Source organism: Sprattus sprattus, assembly GCF_963457725.1.
Source record: "Sprattus sprattus genome assembly, chromosome: 19".
NCBI lineage: Eukaryota > Metazoa > Chordata > Actinopteri > Clupeiformes > Clupeidae > Sprattus > Sprattus sprattus.
The window spans coordinates 17,049,275-17,069,898 of NC_137917.1; the positions used below are offsets into that span (position 1 = coordinate 17,049,275).

Here is a 20,624-nt window from a genome sequence, read left to right on the forward strand (position 1 = left end):
CACACACATACACACTTGCTCTCTATCTCTCACTCACACACACACACACACACACACATGCTCTCACTCACTCACACACACACGCTTTCCCTCACACACATGCTCACATGCTCTCACTCACTCACACACACACACACACACACACACACATGCTCTCACTCACACACATGCTTTCCCTCACACACATGCTCTCACTCACACACACACACACACACACGCTTTCCCTCACACACATGCTCTCACTCACACACACACACACACACACACACACACGCTTTCCCTCACACACATGCTCTCACTCTCACACACACACACACACACACACACACACAATCTCTCTCACTCACTCACACACCCCAGAGAAGTATGAGCCATCCAGGTCACTAACAGGGTGGGTCTTCTAATCATCCCTCGTCCTCCCACGCTCATCTTTAATATTACGGTTTCGAGGCCTTCATCTTATTTTAGCAACCGTGGGAGAAAATGTCACAAGAAACTAGCTGAATGGACATCATGGACATCCCGACACACAAATGTCCTCTCTCTTGTACACCTACACGTAGGTATGGGAAGTTTGGAAAATACAACTAAATAAATAGCTAAAAGCTTCCACACCAACACATCAAGAACTGAGGATTAAGGACAGGGAAATCCCACAAAGGACAACAAAAAAGAAAGTGACACAGAAAGAAAGATGACAGATATTGAGGGAAATGTCATAACTCAAATACAGTTGGTGCCCAAGTATTCACTGAAGGCATTACAGATTTTTGGACACTGTTGCATCCAGGTGATTAATCCACAGATGTCAGACATGCCATTTTCTGGTCATCTACCATTTCCTGAGCAGTCACAAACAGGCCCCATGGTTGCTGAAGCCAGGGGATGGTGCCATGCCGACGTGGCCTATGATTGGCTGAGTGGTTGCCGATACTTGCCTCGCCCAGATGGCACTGCACCTGACCAGCTGTTCTCCAGCTAACAGTCACCCACACACACACCCTCACTGTGACTGAGCTCTCGCTCCCCAGATTAGTACTGTTATGGCTGCAGAGAAAGGTTAATAAGATTATCTTTAAATTAAGAGAAAAAAAACACTCTCTCTTACACACACACACAGAAACATGTGCTCCCACAGTACCCGCCATCTCCAGCCAAAGCAATGTTTCACCTTAGAGGTTTGTGCTCCGCAACTACGTTTCTCTCACACGTGCTACGCTACATCACTCGGCTTCCGTTTTTTCTCTCTCCACCGTCCTTCCTCCCACCTTCTCCTTGCTACCAGGTGCTGCTGCTCCTGCTCCTGATGCTCATTCTTCTCCTCACACTCACCGAGAGTCAATTCTGCTGATCCTGCATAAGCAACTCCTCCATAAACAAAAACAAAAAACACAGTCTAGAGGAGGTAGCCTCCTCTGTGGCCCCGGGGCTGAAGCTTTAGAGGGGTAAGGCTGTTTCTCAATATGGTGATGATGGTGATGCAATGGATAACACATGTGATTATTGAGAACACATGGATGATAGTGGTGATGGTAATTATAATGATTATGATGATGGTGGTGTGTGGTATCGACATTGATGATAGTTCTTGAGCTAAACATGAAGGTGGAGGTAGGAATGTCTGGTGAAGATAGAAGTGACCGTAATAAGGGTGAGCATGGGCACAAACATGTCGGCAACCACACACCACAGCATCCAGCTTTTTGACTGGTGTTTCATAATCATAGTTGCTGTTTCAGTGCTGTCTTTCTCTCTGCTTCTCTTTATCTCTCTCTCCCTTCCAGTCGTTTGCCGTACTCATCACTCCATTCAACCACAGGCTAATTATTTGAATTGCAAAACAGTTGGTCAGTGAAAGAACCCTAATCAAGCGACATACGTACTACGCAGCCAGTCAGTCATTTATCCTGATCCATCAGTTGAACATTCTCAAGCATGTAAGTGGCTCTACTCTGGTGTTTGTGTGTGTGTGTGTGTGTGTGTGTGTGTGTGTGTGTGTGTGTGTGTGTGTGTGTATGTGTGTCGAGTCAAACTGTGGTTTTAATTTTACTTTAGGGTTTAAGAAAATACACTGAAAAAAAGAGGAAATTAAGGGACAAAAAATAGTGATTTAATTTTAATTTGGGAGCGGAAGGACTCACCAGCTCAACTAATGGTTGTCGCAAAGTTCTAACCAACGCAAAAATAAGCTACGTCATACACGCGACGCAGACACAAGAGCAACAGGTGGTTTAATGTAGCTTCAAGGAGGCACGAGCGAGAACAAAATAATTGTTTGAAGACCATAATGCTTGTAATATATTGTACATACTGAACATCTTTGAAACCTGGAGAGGCAGCCGGTAAGAGAATGTAGCCTACTTCCGATCTTTTCCATCAAAGTCTGCCGCTGCTCCGGTAACGTTTGTGCTATTGATAGCTTTGAACCGCAGCATTCGTTGCAAGTGGGGATGCTAATGTTGTCTGCATACCGTGAACTGTAAACTAAGTTAGAAACCTGTTAGGAATTAAGTTGTGTCACCTGTTAGGGATAAGGTGATGGTGAGGCTGCAGTAGCCATTTTTGTATAAGTGATGGTTTATGCATTTAGTACTTTACTATTGAAGGTTAAACAGTTAAGAAACGTAATTGCTGCAGTTTGCTTGTACCAATTTCTGCGTTGTTTTGTGTACATTTTTTAAGTTGGTTAAAATTAGACTTTTACAATTCCAGTATATTTTGTACAAGAATTTATATTTGAACAAATCAATCATTTTGCACATGTTGGTGTCGGTTTACTGTTGTGTGTATTGCTGATATTTATGTGTGTTTTCTATGTTTCTGTTTGTCTTTAAAGGTTTTTTACCTAAAGGTTAATGGCAAGAGAAAATAGCGAGCTACTGGTTAACTGAAAATAAAAAGGAAACAAAAGTGAAAACGTAGCTACTGCCTGGGACTCAGTCATTACATTTGAGTAGAATCCAGTTTCCCAAAACCTCCAATAGATGTCAGTTCCTCTTTCAAGTTGGGGAAAAAGTACAAAACAGCAAAAAACACAGACAACTTGACAGTAAAAAACCGCAGGATCCAGGAACTGGAACCAAGGAAAATCAAACCACCAGGAGCTGTACACCGTTACGTCCGAAGGCCAGGAGACAGGGAGAAGTGAGAACCACCTACCCAATCAGCTATAGGCAACTAGGAGACCGGGAGTCCAAGCAGAGAAACCTGGAAAGTAAAAGTTAAGTCAAATTAAAGAAAAGCTCTTGCCTCATAATCTGCAAAGCAGAATAAGATGTCGGAGCCAACTGTGAAGTCAGCGGAGGAGCTGAAGATGGAGAGAACAGTGGCAAAGAGCATTTTCTCGTCTGGCCAACAGCTTGCAGAGGACCTACGAGGATCTCTCTGAGCAGGAGCTAGAAAATAGGTTCAATGCACTCACTAAAGCAGCTGAAAAAGTCTGGGAAGTCAATGATGACTTGGAAGCCAAGCTCATTGCTGACAGAGAGGCTGAGCTGGACACTGGAGAAGAACAGTGTTGACAGAACAGCAAAAAGCCGACCTGACAAAGACTGCCAGTGAAAGTGCATCGAAGTTAAAGGATATTAAACGGCTTGTCCAAGACTGGCTGTGGTCCAACTCTGGCGCCTATGAGGTTCTCACGTCACTGAAAGTCGCAGAGTCAGAGTGCAAGCGCACTGCTGCAGTAGACCGAAGAACAAAACAAGAGGCCTATGACTTCCTGCTTAACCACTTGCAAGACCTTACAAGAGCGGCAAAAGAGCGGCACAACCAGTGGGAGCGGTGGATTCCATCAGATCTTAGAAAGGACATCCAAGACCGGCTTCAAGAGCTAGACCTCACAATTCCTGTGCTTGTATCAAGGAAGACCGAAATCACACAGGTAAAGCTTAAAGAAGAGGCACCACCACCTAAAGTTGTGGTGAAAAAGGCCGTCCCGGTTAAGGCATCAGTAAAAAATGGCAAGAATGCTGCTAAGGAGGAAAGTAGCAGTGATGATGACGAGGTTTCAGAAGAAGAAACGCCTCCTAAAAAAGCAGCCACACCTGCCAAAGCTCCAGCTGCAATACAAGCCAAGAAGGCTGAGGAGTCTTATGATGATGAGGACGATGACGATGAATCTGAGGAAGAAGCACCCCCGCCCAAGAAGATTCCTTCTAAAGCTGCTCCAGACAAGAAAGCAGAAGAGTCTGAGGATGAGGAGGATGATGATCAATCCGAGGAAGAAGCCCTTCCCCCTAAAAAGGCAACTCCTTCAAAGGAAGAGTCCGATGATGAAGGTGGCAAAGAGATGACCCTTGCTGAGGAGCGGAAACTCAAAGTGGTGACTGATGGGTTTGCGTTCACCACAGGTGACAAGAATCCACACTGGCATGGCAAAGAACCCAAATGGAAAGCTGTCTATGCCATCCAAGTCCATGACCTGGTCACTACACCACACCTGACATCGGAAAGGGACCTTGGCCGCCTGAGAGCCATAGCTGCATATGTAGAGCACATCCTGAAGGCAGTAGGATTTCAGCTCAAGCCAGGGGCGTTCTCTGGGCAAAGTGGGAGGCAGGAGGCTCAAGACAAATCAGACGACAGAGCAAGAGCCAAAGAGGGAGCCTTGGTCCTTTCAAACCAAAGGGGTGATGAAGACTACAAGGCCTTTGGCTACATTGCTGGGGAAGACAGGTTTGAGGTCATGACTTCAATGCATTTCTCAAAGAGAAAGAAAAAGATGTGGCTTGATCAGGACCTCCTTCAAGAACAGGTTAGGCCTCAGACTCCCAATCCCCTGACAAGAATGGAGTTGCTTATCATGCTGGTGGAGTCAAAGACCAAACTCACCCCCTTGGATCAGAAGGGTGATGCTGTGAAAGCAGAGGCCGTCCTCGGTGCCTTTGCTGCCGTTCTGACGAGGGCCCAGACAACGAAGCCAGGATGGAAAGAGGTCCAGGTCCAAGTAGAACAACTCAGACCACCTGGAGGGTCAGAAATCCAGAGCCTTGTGGACATCAGACGGTACAGGGGCCTAACTAGGCCTGTCAAGACCATAGCCTGGATCTGGAGGGCAAAGACAAGGTTCCTTGGGCCAAACCGGACCCTGAACAGACCAAAGTGGGAGGCAGCCCCTTCAACCGGAGTCATCTCCGTCCAAGCAAGGAAAGATATGCTGCAAGACCATTTCCTTGCTGCACAAGAGGGTGCCAATTTCCCAAGCCACAGTGTTCCTGTGGTAAAGGACGTAAGAGAAAAGGAACCAAGACCTGATGGATGAAACCAGAAGATCCGAGCTACTGTCCTTTGCAGGGATGTCTGGCGACTGGTCATCCTGTTGCCTGGTGAAGAACAGAGTAGCTCACTGAATGAAGACGAACCATTTCCCAATTGAGTTTGACTTTGAGCTGGCGACCTTCCCAGCATGTCTACCGGAAAGATCGAGTGGGAGGTGTCGAGTCAAACTGTGGTTTTAATTTTACTTTAGGGTTTAAGAAAATACACTGAAAAAAAGAGGAAATTAACGGACAAAAAATAGTGATTTAATTTTAATTTGGGAGCGGAAGGACTCACCAGCTCAACTAATGGTTGTCGCAAAGTTCTAACCAACGCAAAAATAAGCTACGTCATACACGCGACGCAGACACAAGAATAACAGGTGGTTTAATGTAGCTTCAAGGAGGCACGAGAGAGAACAAAATAATTGTTTGAAGACCATAATGCTTGTAATATATTGTACATACTGAACATCTTTGAAACCTGGAGAGGCAGCCGGTAAGAGAATGTAGCCTACTTCCGATCTTTTCCATCAAAGTCTGCCGCTGCTCCGGTAACGTTTGTGCTATTGATAGCTTTGAACCGCAGCATTCGTTGCAAGTGGGGATGCTAATGTTGTCTGCCTATACCGTGAACTGTAAACTAAGTTAGAAACCTGTTAGGAATTAAGTTGTGTCACCTGTTAGGGATAAGGTGATGGTGAGGCTGCAGTAGCCATTTTTGTATAAGTGATGGTTTATGCATTTAGTACTTTACTATTGAAGGTTAAACAGTTAAGAAACGTAATTGCTGCAGTTTGCTTGTACCAATTTCTGCGTTGTTTTGTGTACATTTTTTAAGTTGGTTAAAATTAGACTTTTACAATTCCAGTATATTTTGTACAAGAATTTATATTTGAACAAATCAATCATTTTGCACATGTTGGTGTCGGTTTACTGTTGTGTGTATTGCTGATATTTATGTGTGTTTTCTATGTTTCTGTTTGTCTTTAAAGGTTTTTTACCTAAAGGTTAATGGCAAGAGAAAATAGCGAGCTACTGGTTAACTGAAAATAAAAAGGAAACAAAAGTGAAAACGTAGCTACTGCCTGAGACTCAGTCATTACATTTGAGTAGAATCCAGTTTCCCAAAACCTCCAATAGATGTCAGTTCCTCTTTCAAGTTGGGGAAAAAGTACAAAACAGCAAAAAACACAGACAACTTGACAGTGTGTGTCTCGCTGTCTTTCTGCGGTCTGGAGCCTGTGGTCAGAAGTGAGCAAGCAGCAGCAGGAGGAGGAGCTTCATGCAGTCACTGTTCCACTATCAGCACTCACAACCACACTTCTACCTGCACTTCAACACACTCATCAGTACAAGTCAAGTAATAAATGACATCCTCCCCCCCCCCCCTTTCTCTCTCACACACACACAAAACAGCCAGCAGTACTAGAAGCATGAGGCCATAGCGGAACAATGTCGCTCCATGGCACGCAATCCCACAGAGAGACAGAAAAATGAAAGGACAGAATTAAAGTGAGTGCAAGAGAAATGAGGATAAAATAAGACTATTGTTCCTAAGCCACTTGAAATAACAATCTCTCTCTCTCTCTCTCTCCCTCTCTCACACACACACACACACACACACACACTGAGGAGAGACATATGCAGTGGTGGTGGTGGTGTGAGCTCACAGGGAGGAAACACCAGGCATCTTAGTGTGGAGCATGATTCATTTCCTCACACACACGTGTATGTGTGCGTGTGTGTGTGTGAGAGAGAGTGTGTGTGTACACACTATGAGGGCACCAAGCCATACCACAGTAACACCTTACACAATTAAAACACCAAACTGAAGAAACATGTTTGCAGAACATTATGCTTACGTACGACCATCTAGTCCTCTCTTCTAATTAACATGAGCCGGGGAAATAAAACTGTCAATAAGGGCGTAAAAAAAGAGTGTAGTCATTCAGCCATCTCCCTAATATACACTCATACCAACACACACTGCAGTCATGTTTGAGGGAAGGATTTTTTTGACCTGTCATCAGTTAGGCCTAATACCCTGTGGCTACAGTGGAAAGACACACACACACAAAATGGTTGTGAAACCTCATACACCCTAAATTAATTGTTTGTGCAAGCAAAGCTCATCAACAACTAAATCAGGCGATGGTAGAATTAATTAAAAGTTACTTGATTTTTTGCCTCATTCTGCATTTACTAAAAACGTCAGATTAATCCTGGGATAAGGGTCGATAGATAAAAATGTCTCTCAGCTGTGTCTACCAGCTAGACAGCCCATCTTGTGTGTCTGAATGTCAGGGCTATTCTAGGACATCCAAACATATTTATCATTCTATTCATTCATACAAACTACATTTGCAAATACTTTCTGTGAAATTGAATAAAAGTGAGAGTGAAAGCTATAGGTCTTAATGCCACCGTCAGCTCCATATTGGTCAAACGTGTGTGAGACTAGATGCCAGGCTCTTGAGGAACAATTTGAAAATATTGAATCAACAGTAACATATTTCGAGGGTTATGCGTGCGAGCGTGTGGCACCCGCGCGACACATCTCTGGATGAGAGCGCATGTGATGTGTTGCTGGAGGTGACATCTCGCGTGCCCACCACTGTTCACATCAGAGCGGGTTTCTCCTGGTTGGGTCCGTCCCTTTCTCCAACTTCGTGTGCTTTGCAACTTTGCCGAGAGGTCGCAACCTCTCCATCTATAAAGACGTGGCTGTAGGCTCATTTTACCCAATGTATTCTCTAAAAAATATGAACCCTACCCACATGACCTCATAGCACCCTGGAGAAGACTTTTATCGTAACTTCGACTGTGGTCATTTATCTTCTTGATTATGGTGGTCAGAAGCAAGAAGCTATTTGAGCGGCCAGAACCGTGGCCTGGCCTGAACTGTGTTACAATGAAACCAATGTCGTTACATCCTACTTTGTTCGTTCACTGTGAATGGTTTGTGTTGTGTTGGTCGTGTTTGGTGTGAATTCGTTTGCACACATCATTGACAAATGATGTCTTCTAGCAAAATGCATAGCCTACCTTTCGGAAGATAAGAATTCACTCGGTTTAACTACTTCTGCGAGAGGCGCATTCCGTCCGCAAGCAACCCCTGTGTCTCCTGTGCCAATCTTGATGTAGAGGAACGAGGAGCGACCAAATCAAGGGAAGAAACTGTTCCTTTTTAACACAGACGAACGGTGAACCACAAAATTGGAATTCCCAGATCTTCCGGCGTGAGTTGAAATGGGGGAGGAAAGGACATCTGCAAACGTTACTGAGCAGCTAACCACTGAAGCTTCTCTGCTATAATTGACTGGTTTAAATTGTTGCCAACCCTTGCGCGGATCCAGGTCTTCTAAAAGGCAGGTCCTCACTTCACTTTACCGTACCGTTGAAAATAATCCCCCACTGGCAGATATATTCCGTTAAACGTGCTGTCCAAAACTTGAATCGATTTATTCGTCTGCTCAATGGCGTCTCCTACTTACAGCACACAAGCGGTCCGTCCCGTTGTTTTATGATTATTGTGTAAATTGGCGGAGGATTTAGGGCAGTGAGGCCGCGTGAGCTTCGCTTGGCTTCGGGGCTGGCTCTTGCACTATCGCCGCCGCTCGCGCTGATAATTGTGACGGAGCAGGCAGTGGAAGCACCAGCTCCGCCCATTGCAGCTGCAACCCGGAAGCAAACAATTCATTCCGGGGAAAAATAAGTAATTATAATACCTACCAAGAGAGTTTGACATGTATGATTGTGCTAGATCAAACGTTGTTTCTCCCTCCCAGTGTATATTTTAGGAAGGTATTTTTAGACACAAACCTTAGTGGTGGTCTTGAAGAGTAGCCTTCCAACACTGTAGGCTATTGAAAATCACTCAAATCTATGAAAAAGAAAACAGCTGAGAATTGACTGAATATTATTGATGAAACACCTTAGTTGTCTTTTAATTATGTTTACATTGTGTGCTACGTTTTCTAGCCCGTATGTGATGAATCACTATTTCTACCTCAATAAAAGGAGGAAAAATGCCTATACTTTTACATGATCATGGTGTTTTTTTCTAATATAAGTTGTTTAACTGGTTGTTTGTGCCTGTTAGCTAGACACATAGGCTACATATCATCATCATATCGTGATATCCCACCTGTAGCCTGTGTAGGTGTGTCATTACTAATCAATAGGTTTTAGTTGGTCTAGCCTACATGAAGCCTATATTGATGTAAATTCCAATACTTAAAAGTGTGTTACCCACCAGTTATTACTATCCTCACTCTATATAATACAATAATAGTAATATTATTTTTATGGGCTAGGCCTACATGAAATGAAGTGTTAATCTGATAATACATGAAGCAAAGGGGTGTACAATGTGAGCTTGCATATATTATTCTGTACATGACTGAAAATGAGCTTTAGTTTTAGAGCTTGTTTTGTAAAGTGTCCTCTGTGGATCATGTACCAATACCTATGACTCCAGTTCAGTACTCGTGTGTGTGTGTGTGTGTGTGTGTGTGTGTGTGTGTGTGTGTGTGTGTGTGTGTGTGTGTGTGTGTGTGTGTGTGTGTGTGTGTGTGTGTGTGTGAGCCATAAAGGAGCCTGGCCTACTTTAATATCAGATCAGAGGCTTCCTTAACGTTTCTCTGTGTGTAAATGTGCAACAGTCTGTGTATGGGGTATGGTTGGTGCTTCAAGACTGAGCTTTCCCACCTAGGGAACACTGCTCCTGTTGGTATCTGCCTCGTGCTTCGGTTTACTCCTCTGAATAAATAACATTATACACAAATACATGCACTGAAAAGTGCTGACCTACTGTAAGTATCTCTCTATTTAGGATTCATTTAAAAGTGATAATTGGACGATGATACTGACAGGACTAATTAAAACTGTTCCAATTATCATAAATTCAAGAGAGATTAAAACCACTGTACACAAGAGCCAAGTTTGCAATCTGTGAATATAGTGATTTTATTCTGTGCTGATTTGGCAATGTGTGTAAGTGTCCCCACTTTCTATGAATATTGATGTTAATATTGATACAGTGTGTTCACTTATGACACCAACACTGTGAATGACTACACACACTCTCTCTCTCTCTCTCTCTCTCTCTCTCTCTCTCTCTCTCTCTCTCTCTCTCTCTCTCACACACACACACACACTCACACACACACACACACACACACACACACACACACACACAGACACACATGTACACACACACACACACACACACACACAAACACAAACACAAACACAAGCACACACACACACACACACACACACACACACACACACACACACACACACACACACACACACACACACACACACACACACACACACACACACACACACACACACAAACATACCAGACACAGTCGTTTATGGTAGCTGATCAATGAGGGCCTCTAGTCAATGTCATTTGCTCCAAACTGATCTTTGGCTTTTCCCCCATATAACAGGAGAGGGAGGGGGAAAGAGAGAGACAGAGAGAGAGAAACAGAAAGCGAGAGTGAAAGACAGAGAGAGAGAGAGACAAAGAGAGAGAGACAGGGAGATGATGAGAGATGCACGCAGCCTGTTAGTGGTCATCAAAGCATTATATCAGACAGGATTCTCCTAGGGTCTCAGAAGTAATGATGAGGTTTGATGTACCATCTGAAATGAGTATGGCATAGTGGGTTAGCTGGTGATGTTTTTTTTCTGGTGACTTATTGTATATCACTGTGACCACCATGTTTTCGTAAAGTTAATTACATATTAAATGTAACAAAATAAAACATAACTTCAAATGGTTTACACATGTGAATGGTTAAAGTTGTGATAACTGATTAATTAAGTCTCTATAACCTGTTTGTAACATCAGTTGTATGTTATTGATTAATAGATTTTCAATTCCAATTCAATTCAATTTTATTTTTATAATTATCAATAACAATTGTAATTGTCTCAAGGCGCTCTAGACAGCCCAGAGTCTGAATCCCCCAGAGGAAGCACTAGGACGACAGGGGAAAGGAAAAACTCAGCCTTGTGCAGAACCTAATCGAACCCATCTGCTTAGGGCCGGCCAGGTAGAAAGATAGAAAAAGAGAGGGGGGAGGGGGCAGAAGGGAAGGGAGCAGAGGAAAGGAGGAGAAGAGCAAATCAGAGGCAAGCAGATTCATTCATACAAGCATCACGATAGAACATGCATCACATAAACATGATCCATACAAGGAACACAATACAAGATTGATAGCGGATAGAAATGGGAAGAGACAGCATTCAAAGTATTGGTTGTAGAACACAGTCTCCTCATTAGGTTAATATTATCAAGATAAAACGAGCAATGAAGCTGAAAACTATGTAGATGATGGCATTCATTTATATCATGTGTAAGTAGGCTGGCACACAGTATATGAATGTATCATAAGCAGAGGAGAATTTGTGCATAACAGTTTGGTGCGAATGGGCATCTACAAGCAAAGGGTTTCTGCAAGTAGATTGCAGCAGCATCCCACAGTGGAGATAGTCTACAGTAGGGGAAGAAAAGAGACAAAGTGAGTTAGCAAAATGGGGTTGCCTTATATACGTATATGAAATTATAGGTTATGGTGATGAGGAACAATATTTTCACCGACATCCACATTTGCAGGCAAAGGTCCTATGGGCAAGAATAGAGATTAGTTAACAGAATATCAGTCATTCACACACAAAAACAAAACATTTACTTTCATGTTCTGTTGTCACACAATCCACCGGCCATTGGATTTGATAAGACTCTGGGGAATATACACACTAAATGCATCAAAGGCCACCTGCATTTCATCACAGCGTGTGTGTGTGTGTGTGAGTGTGTGTGCGCCGATGAATCTAAACTTTTTGTGGCTTAGTGAGATTTTTGGTCCGTTTTCTTTGGCCCATCGTTGCAGGCCACTCTTTGCTTTATTGCAGTTTAAGTCACCTCATAAAGCATTCATGACGGCTATGCTATGGAGCTGCAGAGCTGCAATTCACTCAAATCTTGTTTATCTACAGCGGGAAGCCATCCGCTTGTAGCAACAACTTCATCACCATGAAAAATGAATGAGACACCAGATTTAATAGAGAAACTCTGTCTCTCTTTTCATTGTGTTCCACCCCCACATTCACTGTTTACCTCAGAGAGTTCATGTCCATGTGTCTGCTTGGGACTGTATGTGGGGGTGGGTGGGTATTCTCTCTCTCTCTCATTCTTTCTTTCTGTGTGTGTGTGTGTGTTTGTCATGTACACGCACACACATAGTCCCAAGTACCCGGAAGGCTACATGCTCAGTGATAGAGGATCAGGCTGAGTTGTTCTTTCATGCCTTCAAAGCAAAAATAACCAGCTGCAGGCAACACCACATCTGCCATGTGTGAAATCATACTGTCACACACTGCACACATACAGTCAGAGAGACACATAGGCACAATTAAACAAACAAAACCTTTAATCTGTGGGGACTACAATAGTCACTATAACTGATAGACCATCAAGAGTGAAAGTGAGATTAGGTTGTGTGCAGGTTATATAAAATGCAGGCACATTGTTATTGCCTGTATTGTGTGTTTGTTTGTATTTCTGAGGGCAAATGGCAAGCCCTTGTTTGTGGGGTGCAGAGCTGATGACACATACTTGTGCTATTTAACAGTTGCTCACATGTGAATCATTCTGTAATCGAATGTTCTAGTGAAATGTTCTAATGATCAAATATCCATTGTTCACACCCCACAAGAATGTGACACATTTTCATTAAGTGCACGGGAGCCAGAAACTTAAACATGTTAATTAAAACGCTACTAGGTGTCACATTTGTTCCCCACATACAGGCAGATAATAACATTAAATGTACTGCCACCAGCAGCCTCTCAGTATTAAGGTGCTGTCTGCCACTACATTTGTCTTTCCTGCCAAAGGGTCGAGAGGTATAGCTAATCATTTTAGTTCACGCCTGGGATTTACCAGTGTGACCCCTCATGACAATTACCAGTAATTACTATGTTATAGAGGGCAACATGCTCCATACATTTAATCATTGAATTAACATAGCTCCATAGCTTTCATTGAATGAATATAGTCTTTCTACCAGAGCACTCACAACTTAAAGTCAGAGAGAATATTCATATTATGGATTGGTGTGAGTGCTATTAGGGTTCTAATCTGCACCGTTGCTGGTGGACACAGCATTGAGCTTGTTGAGGTCTTGCATGCAATTAAACGGGTCCTATTTGGATTACGACAAGAGTGAAGACAACAACAGATTCCTCAACTGGGTTGGGTGCAATGACCATTGCAATTATCAGTGCAATATAGTGCATCATGGGAACAAGGGTACTCCCAAGAAGGTTACCCCACAAACAAGTATCCACACTTTAATGTGGGGATTTGGGATAACTCTTTGCTCATCTCATATGTCCTTAAAGTATAACATTCTGAACAGTTTTTCAGAACTTAAACTAGAAGTGCAGACTCAAATAGAAAATAGCAATGTTGTTGTTGTCAGGTTTTAGGAGGAACCAGCCTTGTTTGCAACATCCTCATCGATATTTATTACCACAAATGATTTGAGTTGTCTCCAGATGTGTGTTCTATTCCTGACTAGGAATCATGCTGACTAAACCTAGGCTAGTATACTAAACTAGGCTAGTAGACTAAACCAAGGCTAGTATACTAAACCAAGGCTTGTAGACTAAACCTAGGCTAGTAGACTTGTTCTTTACACCTCCAAGCTGTCTGAAATCAAGTGTGATGTCCTTGAGGATCCACTGGAGGAATATTTTCTGCCTCAGTCAGAGGGCAAACTCGTAGATGATCTGATGATCTGTCCAGGACAGTAAAGACAGCCCCCGAAAACAATTCAGATCATGGAAAAAGGGAGTGCTGTCTCAGACCTCACAGGCAGGGCTTGGCGCAAATCCGTGCGGAGTTATCTTTGGTCTTTAGCGGCTTTGCCGCTTCAAAAAACATCTCATGTGGAAGTGAGCATTCGGTGGAGGGAAACAGGAAAAGAGCTGGAGTCAGTCCTGGAGTGTGCATGCGAGCTCAGAAATGTGTTTATTAATGATGTATGCACCGGATTCAGTGTTCTCAGTCTTAGAAACAGGCAATCCTGTAACTTCAACATTAACCATGGCAAATGTTTTGTGTTTTGTCATTTCATTCAGAACACATTGCTTTTATTTGTTATGCTTCCACAATTTTCAGCTTTGATTGCAAAAAGACCTCCTTTGTTTTACACTATCAATTTTTTCACATCTCCATTCACTTTCTTCTTTCGCTTTCTGCTATTTTGTCTTTCTATCATTTCATCAGATACTAACCAACGCAATAATACACACAATCAAGTAAATGAGGTATGAAGTCAATGAAGTAAAATAAAGTGGGAGAGAAGGGAAAAGCAAAAAACAAGGGATGACAGAGATGTATTATTCATCCTCTGCTTGACTGGTATTGTAAATCTTCCAAATGCTATAACAGTGTGATGAATAATGTATGATAGTTCTTGAACGCTCTGGAGAGTATGTGTTGTGCCTGTGTGTGTGTCTGTGTGTGTGTGTGTGTGTGTGTGTGTGTGTGTGTGTGTGTGTGTGTGTGTGTGTGTGTGTGTGTGTGTGTGTGTGTGCGTGTGTGTGTTTGTGTGTGTGTGTGTGTGTGTGTGTGTGTGTGTGTGTGTGTGTGTGTGTGTGTGTATGAGAGACAGGGGCAGAAGTGAGATGTGGGCGAGCTTTGTATAAAGGTGGCAATACACAAGGTACAAATATGTGAAAGATACCTGTATGAGAGACCCATATACCTAAAATATAAGGGTGTTTGTGTGTGTAGGGTTGAGAGAGAGAGAGAGAAGGAGGGATGGAGGGAGGGAGGGAGAGAGATACTAAGTATGCACCAGACAGACAATTATGAGGCTTTGCTCCTGGCTACCTAGTGTGGTGTAATAGCTGTTTTACCAAGGGATGGTACAATCTGTTCAGATGTGATTGTGAAAATAAGAAATTGCTGCATACTCTATAATGAGGCAGCCTGTCATGGAGCATAAATCACTTTTCTTTAGCCAGCTGCGGGAGTCTGAAAAGATCTGAAATGAATAGATCTGTAATGAATCTGTAGAACATACTGAATATAGAACATAGTGATACACGGTGGGTAGATTATCACAATCTACTATTTTGATAGCAGTGACTTTAATTGACAAACATTACTGTAGCTGTAACAATAATAATTCATTTGTCATGTAAGTCTTGACACAATAAGACACAAATTTGCTCAAAGTTGCCCCTAAGTTCTAATGGTATTTGACAGGATAAGTGTCTCAACACTTTGAAGTCTATTTAGTTAGTGTTTCTGTTTAAAGAATCACAGTGCTTCAATAACTAGGTATGCTATGTAAATAATGTAGCCTAACAGTTGCCAATAAGGACTATTATCTCTTGAAAGAACTCCATATTTGGGGCTGTTTGCTGAAGGTGGTTTCTGCTGGGTGGGCACTGGCCAAGTCCTTATTACATCACGTCTGTGCTCATAGCTTGCTCTTGTGCAGAGAGACAGTGGTGGAACATTTGTTGCTTCAACCCACAGGTGACCAAGACCACTTATCAAAAACACACAGCAGGCTGGGTCATTCCAGTTTCCAGGTAGAGACAAATTAAGCCATATGTAATATTTATGTCGATTTACAAGAGGGTGACCTTTGATTGACTTAATTTCCTTAATTAGCCTAACTGACTTACCCAATTTTCCTGTTACTCGTTCGTGACATAAATGTTTTTCCACTTCTCATCTAGGATACGAATAGCGCAGCTGCTGTCTGCTTCTTTGCTAAACAACCTCTTAAAGAATGAAACGGTGATTATTTATCCGATTTACTGACATTTATCTTCCAAACCAGTGGGTGGCGGTAAAGCCTCTCTTCTGGCCGGAACGTACAGCCTCCAAAATAGCTAGAACATTTTGTGTTTATGTCCGTGGAGCTAGCGACAGTAAGAGACAACACGGGCGAAAAGCCTCAAAATAAAAGTCCTCTTACCTGTTGTCCTGCTAACTACTCTAGATAAATACACAGCATATTGCATTGGAATGAGATGATGAGACATTTTGTGTTTTGTTGTTTAGTAGGCTATCATTCATTTTTCCATTAAGTCTATTAGATCACCACACCAAGAAGGCTGCATTGCACTCCAAATTCTACATAGCTGATTTACTACTTATGTATTTATGAAAACTATTTATGTATACTGCTTGTCATAGAGCACCCTACATTACTGACTTAATTTAGCCTATAGTTGTTTAATAGGCAGAACAGAGGCCGGACAAAAATATATATGGATTATGCAAAACACATTGTTAACACACACATACAGAAAAAAAATGTGCAGTATTCATTTACAACAGTGATTGCTGGTAAACAAATTCAAACACTAAAATTGTTTGAATTTTCTTAGTTAGGAAGAAATAGGGGAGGGCAATGTACATGCCTTCATACCTACAAAAGTGATTCAGAATCTGTAAAAGTAGTCAGGGCATTGCTGCAAAAGAGCCCTGTGCTCAGTCAATTCTCCCTGAATAAACAATGATGATGATGAAATAGGATTACATACAAGGAATATGTCTTGGTTGGGTGGCACAAATAGGTTAAGTGGACAAAGGGGGACAAGACAAATTACCTTTTTCAGCTGAACACTAGTGGGCTCTTAGTATTAAAAAAAGAAAAAGGCATTTCAGGTTCATCTTGGGTTGTATTTTCGAACCTTTACGTTTATATTACCTTTGGTAGCACATACAGTTTGTTAAATGAGTATTTTTTTCCCTTTGTTTTTCGTCCTTGTATAATTTTCAAACTAAAATATGTTTTGACGTTTATTTTGATAACATTACTAATGGCGCCATATTGAAATATCCGTTATTGTCGCTGGCTACACGCAGCTCTACTTTAGAGAGGGTAAATAACTGGGTAAACTCCTTAACTTACATCAGAGACAGTCTTAGTAGACTTAGTAAATGGCTTCGCCGTCTGCTAACCCCAGTTCACCAGTGATGGTGGACGTGGTGGCAGTTTCAGTCTCACCTAGCCACAGCAGCAAAATATCTCCTATAACCACACCATCCCCTCTGGGACGTGGAAAGAAACGACCTGCTAGCCCGGCTATTACTCCAGGAGTCACAACCAACAGCAAGAAAAAAAAGATACAGTTTACTGCATCAGCGCAGGTTGGTTGGATTAAGTTACTGAATTACCATGAATGTTTAAAGTGTTGAATGTTGCTAATGTTAACCGTGCACGAACCAGGTTTTCTTGACATGTTTTTATTTTTTAGCCAGTGCCAGCGGATGTGACAAGCGAAGTGAAATCGGGAGGTGCCGACGCCACCTCTGTGTTAACTGAAAATGCTGCAAAGCCTCAGCCTTTCAAAGACCCCAATTTTGTGGTGAGTGAGGACTTTTGTCGATGTGTTTTTGTGCTCACTCTTCCATTTTTACAGACTGAATAACCTCGACTGCTGGATTAATATCACTCTTTGTATAAGCCCTCCTGTCTTTCTTACCTAAGTAGGCCTACTCCACATTCTGTATTAGGCAGTAGACCAAGTCATCAGTGGGCAAGACCCATAAGGTTGCATGTTGCACAACAGCACTCACCTCTGTAATACACACCTTTCATTTTCCTTTTTTAGAGTAAAGTTTAGAGTCAGGAAGGTTTGGATCACCTTTACCAGCCATTTATCTTTACTTTACTGGTCTTTTTTCTTTCCCCTCCCTGTCCCACTGTCCCTACAGCACTCTGGCATAGGAGGGGCTGCAGCAGGGAAGAAGAATCGGAGCTGGAAGAACCTGAAGCAGATCATAGCAGTAGAGCGAACTCTCCCATGGAAAGTCGAACATCCCAACTGTGAGTCTTTTCCACTACAGCTGTCCATGTTTCTTTCAGTAGTTATTTCATTTCAGTGTTTGAGTCTATGGTAAAGGACTGCTAGTGTATTAGTTCAGGTGGAAAGATGATAGGAAAGCATATAGCCAGCAGGATTGTCTAGCCAGTGCACTGGGAAAATGGTTCTAATGTCCTTCATATAACAACATGATGATGGAACAATAATATAAAAAATAAAAATTTAAGGCATATCCAGGAATCTTCCTGAAACTGCTTCAATGTGACAGTCTTATAGATACTTACCTTGTTCAAAATGTACACACAAAATCTGCCCACAAAAAAAATAATATATATTAAATACAAAAAACAATCAGCTAATTCTACCATCACAATACACAATGGTTGTTTTTGCTTGTGTATTGATCACGGGAAAAGCATTTGGTCGGTGAAATAAGTTACATTATTATAAGTTAAACAAGACACCATGTATTTATCACCTGTTGTGAGTGGAGTTTTATAATAATAATAATAATAATTCATTTTATTTTTAACGCACTTTTCATTCAAAGGAATCTCAGAGTGCCTACATATTAGAAAATAACTATAATAATACAATAAAATTAAAAACAAATTTAAATATTAACATAAGCATAACAGAAAAGATTCAACACAAGGCCAGAAATGCCTTCCTGAATAAAAAAGTCTTAAGTCTTTTCTTAAGGCTTTAAAGGAATCCAGCGTCTGCGTTGCCCTTAGGTGGTCAGGGAGGCTGTTCCATAGATGTGGCGCTGCCGAGCAAAAGGCCTGGTCGCCCATGGTGCGACGCTTGGTTTTGGGGACGTGGAGGAGCGAGCTGTTTGAAGACCTGAGGGTGCAGGGGGAGGTTTGGGGATTAATTAATTCTTGCAGGTAGGGAGGTGCATGTCCATTAATGCATGTATGGGTGATTATAAGGACTTTGTAGTCTATCCGGAAAGAGACAGGGAGCCAGTGTAGTGAGTGTAATATTGGTGTTATGTGCTCATATTTCCGGACCTTCATCAGAATCCTGGCAGCGCTGTTTTGGATGTATTGCAGCTTCTGGATGTTCTTGCCAGTGATCCCATAGAAGAGTGAATTACAATAGTCCAGTCTTGAGGAGATAAAGGCGTGGACAAGCTTCTATGCATCTGATAGGGTTAAAGTGGGGCGGAGTTTGGAGATGTTTCTTAGATGATAAAAAGAGGTTTTGCACAGGTGTTTTATATGATCATTAAAGTTCAGGTGAGAGTCAAACCTAACTCCGAGATTTGTGACTGTGGAGGAGAGGGGGATGACCTGGCTGTCGAAGGTGAGATGAGTCAAGGAGGATGACTGAACCTGGTGTGGGGTACCAATAAGAAGGGCAGAAATAATCATACTAACTGTTTTTTGTATCTTTTACAATAGATTACAATATAGATGGACCCCCTTCCATGAAACCAGCAAAGAAATACTCAGACATCTCTGGTCTTCCGGTAAGAAATACATGTATGGGTCCAAAGGCACTCTGGGGCGTGCCAATGTGCGTGTGAGTGTGGGTTGTTGGAGAGTTACAGTTCATCAGACTCAATTGGTCTTGGGAAATGCAAAGACCCCCCTCCCATAACTTGAATATTGTGTGTTACAGGCGAACTACACAGATCCCCAGACTAAGCTTCGGTTTGCCTCTTCAGAGGAGTTCTCTTACATCCGCCTCCTGCCCACTGATGTGGTCACTGGCTACTTGACATTGAGGAAGGCCACCTGCATAGTGCCCTGACGTAAGGGTACACTCAATCATGCAAAAATAATCATCATCAAGAACATTCATGTACACATGTGGGATGAGCACATATTGTTGTGCTCTTGAAAGACTGTGTGGACTTGTATACCAGGCTGTATACCACTTGTATACCATGTGTCTTGTATACAATATATGATCTCTGGTATCCAGAGCAATGTGTATTTGTATTGGCTGTGACGCTTTTTTCTACTTCATGTTTTATCCAACTGTTATCCTTAGATTAGTTGCTACTTCCTGAAACAGGTGTGTGTGTGTGTGTGTGTGTGTGTGTGTGTGTGTGTCTTTTATCTGGAAACTTCAGCAGGGCGTAAACTATGCAGAATGTCTGCTTTCATTTCAGCACCCGTGTTAATCAGTTAGAACATGCACACTAGTCATGAGATATGGAAATCCAGTCCAAAAACACTTCAAAAATGTTCATTTGATGATTGTACGCCTATACATACTGATGTATTTATGTTCACAAAGGTGAAGAACTGCCCAGCTAAAACTCTAATAATGTGTGCATGGAAAAAGTATCCCAGTTGTTTCAAGGACATTTCTGCTTACTGACCTCATCAGTGTTTTCAGTGTTTTACTGCCATCTGGTGTGTGCTAGTAATAATAAAAAAAAACGTGAAGTACTGCGTCTTACGCAAGTTAATGTTGCCGACTAAATTCACATTTTATTAGCGGTAGGAGTTGAAACGACTCATA

At 42.2% G+C, this 20,624-nt stretch overlaps 2 protein-coding genes across 2 annotated transcripts in view; one reads left to right on the forward strand and one right to left on the reverse strand.

Moving 5' to 3' along the window:
- galnt1 (UDP-N-acetyl-alpha-D-galactosamine:polypeptide N-acetylgalactosaminyltransferase 1) overlaps positions 1-8,836 on the reverse strand; it is a 40,782-nt gene extending 31,946 nt beyond the window's left edge. The window contains exon 1 of the mRNA XM_080858425.1: positions 8,307-8,836. The gene's annotated coding sequence lies outside the window, so the exon portion shown is untranslated. The remainder of the gene's footprint in view (positions 1-8,306) is intronic.
- An 8,374-nt stretch (positions 8,837-17,210) lies between these two features.
- ino80c (INO80 complex subunit C) lies at positions 17,211-20,359 on the forward strand. Its single transcript, XM_080857589.1, has 5 exons — positions 17,211-17,466; positions 17,574-17,684; positions 18,034-18,145; positions 19,553-19,620; positions 19,773-20,359. The coding sequence occupies exons 1-5, from the start codon at positions 17,257-17,259 to the stop codon at positions 19,902-19,904; spliced, it is 633 nt and encodes a 210-aa protein (XP_080713715.1). The 5' UTR covers positions 17,211-17,256; the 3' UTR covers positions 19,905-20,359.
- The last annotated feature ends 265 nt before the right edge of the window (positions 20,360-20,624 follow it).

What these genes read in the sequence shown, in the direction of transcription:
- ino80c (XM_080857589.1), top strand. Translation starts at nt 17,257, where the DNA reads ATGGCTTCGCCGTCTGCTAACCCCAGTTCACCAGTGATGGTGGACGTG. An exon ending in TCAAAGACCCCAATTTTGTG is followed by an intron (nt 17,685 to 18,033) that starts GTGAGTGAGGAC and finishes CTGTCCCTACAG; the next exon opens with CACTCTGGCATAGGAGGGGC. An exon ending in GAAAGTCGAACATCCCAACT is followed by an intron (nt 18,146 to 19,552) that starts GTGAGTCTTTTC and finishes CTTTTACAATAG; the next exon opens with ATTACAATATAGATGGACCC.